Genomic DNA, 7,843 nt, shown 5'->3' with positions numbered 1-7,843 from the left:
GGCGGATCACTTGAGGCCAGGAGTTTGAGACCAGCTTGGCCAACACGGTGAAACCCCATCTCTACCAAAATTACAAAAATCTGCAGGGCGTGATTGCACTTGCCTGTAATCTCAGCTTCTTAGGAGGCTGAGACATAAGAATCACTTGAACCCAGGAGGCAGAGGCCGCAGTGAGCCAAGATCATGTCACTTGCACTCTAGCCTGGATGACAGAGAGAGACTCTATGTCAAAAAAAAAATCAGAAAAAATTTTAAAGTTATGTTTACATTACAGCTTAAAGTGTGTGATAGCATTATGTCCAAAAAATAATGTACATACTTAATTTAAAAAATATTTTATTGTTAAAAAGTATTAACAACCATCTGAGTCTTTCAATAAATCATAATCTTTCTGTTGGTAGAGGGTCTTGCCTCCATGTTAGTGGCTGCTGACTCACTGGGGTGGTGGCTGGTAAAGGTTGGGGTGTCTGTGACAATTTCCTAAAATAAGACAATAATGAAGTTTGATGCATTAACTCTTCCTTTCACAAAAGATTTCTCTGTAGCATGTGATGCTGCTTGATAGCATTTTACCGTCTCTAACCCTGCTAGTTCCTTTATCAGTGAAGCTTATAGAATATTCTCAATCCTTTGTTGTCATTTCAACAACTTTCACAGCATCTTCACCAGGAAGAGATTCCATCTCAAGAACACTTTCTTTGCTCATCCATAAGAAACAACTCCTTATCTCTTCAGGTTTGACCATAAGATTGCAGCAATTCAGTCACATCTTCAGGCTCCACTTCTAATTCTAGCTCTCTTGCTATTGACACTGTATCTGCAGTTATTTCCTCCAATGAAATCTTGAACCCGTCAAAGTCATCCACAAGGATTAGAATAAACTTCTTCTTATCTCCTGTTAATGTTGATATTTTGACCTCCTCCCATCAATCATGAATTGCATGATTTATAATGGCATCTAGAATGGTAAATCCTTCCCAGAAAGTTTTCAATTTACTTTGCCCAGATCCATCAGAAGAATCACTCTCTTTGGCAACTATAGCCTTATCAAATGTATGTCTTAAATAATAAAACTGAAATTGGAAGGGCTCCTTGATTCATGGGCTGCAGAATGGCTGTTGTGGTAGTGGGCATATAGATAATGTTCATCTCCTTGCATATCTCCCTTAGTGTTCTTGGGTGACTAGGTACACTGTCGATCAGCAGTAATATTTTGAAAAAAATCTTTTTTTTTTAGCAATAGGTCTCAACAGGGGGCTTCAGTAAACCATGCCGTAAACAGATGTGCTGTCATCCAGGCTTTATTGTTCCATGTATAGAGCACAGATAGAATGGATTTAGCACAATTCTTAAGTACCCTAGGATTTTCAGAATGATAAACGAGCAATGGCTTCAACTTAAAGTTACCAGTTGCATTAGTCCCTAACAAGAAAGTCAGCCTGTCTTTTGAAGCTTTGAAGCCAGGCATCAACTTCTTCCCCTCTCTAGTCATGAAAGTCCTAGATGGCATCTTTTTCCAGTAGAAGGCTGTTTCATTATGTTGAAAAATCTGTTGGCTGGTATAGCTACCTTCATCAATGATCTTGGCTAGATCCTCTGGATATCTTGCTGCAGCTTCTCCATCAGCACTTGCTGCTGCACACTGCACTTTTATGTTATGGAGACAGCTGCTTTCCTTAAGCCTAATGAACCAACCTCTGCTAGCTTCCAACTTTTCTTCTGCAGCTTCCTCACTTATCTTGGCCTTCTTAGAATGAAGAGAGATAGGGCATTGCTCTGGATTAGGCTTTGGCTCAAGGGAATGTTGTGGCTGATTTGATCTTCTATCCAGACCACTCAAACTTTCTCCATATCAGCAATAAGGTTGTTTTGCTTGCTTATCTTTGATGTATTCACTGGAATAGCACTTTTAATTTCCTTCAAGAATATGCCCTTTGCATGTGCAACTTAGCTAACTGTTTGGTGCAAGAGGCCTAGCTTTTGGCCTGTCTTGGCTTTCAACCATGCCTTCCTCACCAAGTTTAACCATTTTTATGTAAAGTGACACACATGCAACTCTTCCTTTCACTTGAACACTTGGAAGCCACGGTAGGGTTATTAATTGACCTAATTTCAATACTGCTGTGTCTTAGGGAGTAGGGAGACCAGAGGAGGGAGACAGAAAGAGACTAGAGAATGATTGATTAGTGGAGCAGGCAGAATATACATAATATTTACCAATTAAATTTGCTGTCTTGTATGGGTGCACTTCACGGTACCCCAAATAATTATAATAGTAACGTCAGAGGTCGCTTATCAGAGATCACCATACCAGATGTTAAAATAATGAAAAGTTTGAAATACCACAAGAATTACCAAAATGTTATATAGAGACACAAAGGAAGGAAATGGTTTTGGAAAAATGGTACCTGTAAACTTGCTCAACTCATAGCTGCCACAAACCCTCAATTTGTAAAAAAAAAAAAAAAAAAAAAAAAACCAAAACAGAAAAACCCAAAAAAACCCCAGCTGGGCACAGTGGCTCACGTCTGTAATCCCAGCACTTTGGGAGGCCAAGGTGGGCGGATCATGAGGTCAGGAGATGGAGACTATCCTGGCTAACACAGTGAAACCTCGTCTCTACTAAAAACACAAAAAATTAGCCAGGTGTGGTGGCAGGCGCCTGTAGCCCCAGCTACTTGGGAGGTTGAGGCAGGAGAATAGCATGAACCCAGGAGGTGGAGCTTGCAGTGAGCTGAGATCGCACCACTGCACTCCAGCCTGGGTGACAGAGCAAGACTCCATCTCAAAAACAAAACAAAACAACAGTATTTGTGAAGTGCAATAAAACAAAGCACTATATTGTGAGCTAACCCTGTATTTTAATCCTACATTTTATGTGCTTTTCTGTAAATGTTTTACTCAAATCAAGTTTTATAAAGTTTATTTACCTGTTTTTTCTGTGTTCGGTTCCTGTTTTCCAACCAATCATCCATTTGTTCCTCAATTTCTTCTATGGAAGTTCCATGATCATAAGACTGAATATATGTACTTTCTAAAGGTGTGTATACAGGAAATTCAGGTTTGGGTTTTTTAACTTTCTTCTGTTCTAAAAAATGTTTAAAAGAACCAATTATTGAGATTTTTAAAGAATAAAATTAATTTCTAACATTTTATTCATAGTCCATATCCTGAAAGTATCAAAATATAATTGTTCTGTTATAAATAATTAGCTACAAGTATTATTGTACATAAACCATTGCACTGTTTCTAAATAAAACTCAGAGCTGCTACTATTGTGGAGACGATTATGAGATAGCCATCATATCAATTTGCATTGATACAAACACCTTTGTTTTCAAAATACTTTTCACAAAATATTTCATTTTGGCACAATAAAAAGAGCTTCAATTTAATGTTGTAATCCTAACTTTACCATGCAATAGTTAAATAATACCAGGCAAATAACACTTAGAACAGTATCAACTTTCTCATCTATAAAAAAAACTGGCTCTCACTAAATGGTATACATTTATTTTTCAATATTTTACAAAGGTGAAATATGATCTGGCAACATCAAGAGTAGTTATGAATAGATGGCAATCCACTGGGCTCTTTATTAAATCTCATTTTGGGCCTGGGAGCAGTAACTCACAATTGTAATCCTAGCACTTTGGGAGGCCAAGGCAGATGCATCACTGGAGGCCAGGATTTTGAGACCAGCCTGGGCAAAATGGCAAAACGCTTCTTCTACTAAAAATGCAAAATTAGCTGGGTGTGGTGGCACATGCATGTAATTCCAACTACTTGGGAAGCTGAGGCATGAGAATCACTTGCGCCCAGGAGGTGGTGGGTGGGGTTAGCCGAGATCACACCACTGCATTCCAGCCTGGGTGACAGAGTGAGATTCTGTCACACACACACACACACACACACACACACACACACACACACACACACCATTTTAATTGGAGACTTGACACTGAGAAGCAACTCTATTCTTAATTACTATAGTCAAACTCAAACAGCCTCATAAGAGTATTTTCACCACCCTGTGTGTATGTGTGTATATGCATGTACTAAACGGCCAATGTAACAAAATCAATATATACTGGCATAGGAATGGATGAATTCCTACAAGAGAATAGAGAATCCGTAAATACCAATGCTTGTTGACTTATTATGGGATTACATCCCGATAAACTTATCATATATTGAAAACATCCTTAATTTGAAAATGCATTTAATAAAACTAACATCATGGCTTAGCCTAGCCTACCTTAAGTGTACTCAGAACATTTACATTAGCTTATAGTTGGGCAAAATAACACAGCGACACAGTACACCGTAGGGGATCAGCTTTAACCCTCATGATCATATGGCTAAGTGGACACTGCAGTCTGCTGCTGTTACACAGCATTATGAGGGAGTATCCTACCGCATATTGCTAGTCCAGTAAAATATTCAAAATTCAAAGTACAGTATTGTTTTTGCACTATCATAAAGTCAAAAAATTGTAAGTCAAATCATTATAAGTCTAGGATTGTCTATATTTCACTTTAGTGGGAAAACAATTTAATTAGTAATGCTTACACAACTGAATATCCATTTAAAAGAAAACTGGACATACTTTTTTTTGAGACAGAGTCTTGCTCTGTCACCCAGGCTAGAGTGCTGTGGCCGGATCTCAGCTCACTGCAAGCTCCGCCTCCCGGGTTCACGCCATTCTCCTGCCTCAGCCTCCCGGGTAGCTGGGACTACAGGCGCCGCCACCTCGCCCGGCTACTTTTTTGTAGTTTTTAGTAGAGGCGGGGTTTCACCGTGTTAGCCAGGATGGTCTCGATCTCCTGACCTCGTGATCCACCCGTCTCGGCCTCCAAAAGTGCTGGGATTACAGGCTTGAGCCACCGCGCCCGGCTAAAACTGGACATACTCTTACACCGTATACACAAATAAATTCCAGATAGATAAGAGAGTTGACTTTAAAAGCCAAAACAATAAAAATTTTGCAAATAGGCCAGGCGCGGTGGCTCACGCCTGTAATCCCAGCACTTTGGGAGGCCGAGGCGGGTGGATCACAAGGTCAGGAGATCGAGACCACAGTGAAACCCTGTCTCTACTAAAATACAAAAAAAAAAAAAAAAAAAATTTTGCAAAAGGAATTTTAAAACTACATGTACTATTTAAAGGAAGGGGACATCTTAATTAAGAATGAAAACCCAGATGCAATTACAAAAAAAATAAGAGTAAACAAATCAAGAGACAAATAATAGATTTGGAAAGGATGTATCCAATTCAGAGTATGAACAGAAGATAGCTATAAAGAGATTTTATAAATGGACAAGGGGATAAGCAACCCAATAGAAAAATATAGGCAAAGGTCATAAATGGGCAATCCACAATTGAGCAAATCCACATGGCCAAGAAATAAGAAAAGAGGCTCATACACTCTAAAGGTTAAAGAAATACAAATTAAGTAATACCGAGATATAATTTTATACCAATCATATGGGTACAAATTTAAAATCTAATTCAGATGTGCTGTCGGCAGGGAAAAGGCTACTTTTAAATTGGTGGAGGAAAGGTGAATTATTCTATTACAGTCTTTCTGGAAAGCAGTCTGAACATATCTATTAAAATTAAAATATACAGCCTTTTCCCCAGCAATTCTCCCAGAAACAAAAGTACTCAAATATAACTGCATGTGGTTATGTATGTGTTTGAGTGTGTGTATGACTATTTACTGTTTCTTCATAGAGAGGTGAAACTATTAACATAGTAAATGCTATTAGGAGAAATGACTGAATAATTATTGATAATGCTTTTACACTGAAAGGTATGAAATCACCATTGAAGTTGAGCAATAGCAGAACTAATTTGGGCTACATATAGAGAATCAGTTATTTTTTTAAAAAGCAAATAAATTCAGTTGTTTGTATTTATTTCTGGGGTGTTTCATTACAATTGCAAGTGATGTCTTTTTAAATAAGCATTTATAAAGGAGCACTAAATACAGAAATGAAAGGTACTGCTATAAACTAATACAAAAATACACAAACCAGTGTCACTATAAATTAACCACACAAACAAGTCAACATAATAACCAGCTAATAATACAATGACAGGATCAAATCCACACATATCAATACTAACCCTGAATGTAAATGTGCTAAATGTCCCACTTAAAAGTCACAGAGAGTGACAAGCCAGATAAAAAAACAAGACTCAATGGTATGCTGCCTTCAAGAGACCCATCTCACGAGTAATGATACCCTTAGGCTCAAAATAAAGAAATGAAGGGAAAACTACCAAGCAAATGGAAAACAGGAAAAAGCAGGGGTTGCAATCCTAAATAAAGATTAAAGCAGGTTCTTAGAGACTTAAAAAGAGACACAGACTCACCCACAATAATAGTGGAAGACTTCAATCCTCCATTGACAGTATTAGACACATCACTGAGGCAGAAAAGTAACAAAGATATTCAGGACTCAAAATCAACAGTGAACTAAATGGATCTGATAGATCTCTACAGAACTTTCTACTCCAAAACAACAGAGTATACATTCTTGTCCTTGCCACATGGCACATACTCTAAAATTGATCACATAATTGAACATTAAACTATCGTCAGCAAATGCAAAAGAACCAAAACCATACTAAACACACTCTCGAACCACAGTACAATAAAAACAGAAGTCAAGACTAAGAAACTTGCTTAAAAGAATGCAATTACATGGAAATTAAATGACATACTACTGAATGACTTTTAGATAAATCATGAAATAAAGGCAGAAATTAAGAAGTTATTTGAAACTAATGAAACCAAAGATACAACATACCAGAATATCTGTGACACAGCTAAGGCAGTGTTAAGAGGGAAATTCATAGCACTAAATGCCCACATCAAAAAGTCAGAAAGATCTCAAATTAACAATCTAACATCACAACGGAAAGAATTAGAGAAGCAAGAAAAAATCAACTGCAAAGATAGCAGAAGACAAAATATAACCAAAATCAGAGCTGAAATGAAGGAGACAGAGACAAGAAAAACCATTCAAAAGATAAACAAATGCAGGAATGGATTTTTTCTTTTTAATTAACAAGACAGATAAGCTACTAGCTAGGCTAATAGAGAGAAAATCCAAATACACACAATTAGAAATGATGAAGGGACTCATCATTACCACTGACCCCACAGAAGTAAAGATAACCAATAGAAACTACTACAGAAACCTCTATGCACACAAACTAGAAAACCTAAAAGAGATGGATAAATTCCTGGACACACACACCCTCCCATGACTGAACCAGAAAGAAATTGATTCCCTGAATATACCAACAACGAACTCCAAAATTGAATCAGTAATAAATTAGGCTCCCAACTAAAAAAAGGCCAGGACCCGATGGATTCACAGCTGAATTCTACCAGATGTACAAAGAAGAGCTGGTACCATTCCTACAGAAACTATTCCAAAAAACTAAGGAGGAAGGACTCCTCTCAAACTCATTCTATGAGGCCAGCATCATCCTGATACCAAAACCTGGCAGAGCCACAACAACAAAAAAACTTCAGGCTAATATCCTTGATTAACAGTGATGCAAAAACTACAAAATATTTGCAAACTGAATGCAGCAGCATATCAAAAAGCTAATCCACCTCAATCAAGTATTCTTCATCCCCAGGTAGCAAGGTTGGTACAACATATGCAAATTAACAAATGTGATTCTTCACATAAACAGAACTAAAGACATAAACTGCATGATTACCTGAATAGACACAGAAAAAGCTTTCAATAAAATTCAACACCACTTTACGTAAAAAAAAAAAAAAAAAAAAAAAAAAAAAAAAAAAAAAAAAAAAAAA

General features: G+C 37.4%; 1 protein-coding gene across 1 annotated transcript in view; it reads right to left on the bottom strand.

The window, feature by feature from the left end:
* Window positions 1-2,891: 2,891 nt before the first annotated feature.
* The window catches only part of DNAJC1 (DnaJ heat shock protein family (Hsp40) member C1), a 123,786-nt gene continuing 118,834 nt past the window's right edge, over window positions 2,892-7,843 (bottom strand). The window contains exon 9 of the mRNA XM_017867425.1: window positions 2,892-3,088. Coding sequence (XP_017722914.1) covers window positions 2,907-3,088 — 182 coding nt within the window. The 3' untranslated portion in view covers window positions 2,892-2,906. The remainder of the gene's footprint in view (window positions 3,089-7,843) is intronic.

Source organism: Rhinopithecus bieti, unplaced genomic scaffold, assembly GCF_001698545.2.
Source record: "Rhinopithecus bieti isolate Rb0 unplaced genomic scaffold, ASM169854v2 scaffold_3041, whole genome shotgun sequence".
NCBI lineage: Eukaryota > Metazoa > Chordata > Mammalia > Primates > Cercopithecidae > Rhinopithecus > Rhinopithecus bieti.
Note: the sequence above shows the minus strand (reverse complement) of the source record. Positions and strands in the feature narration are given on the sequence as shown.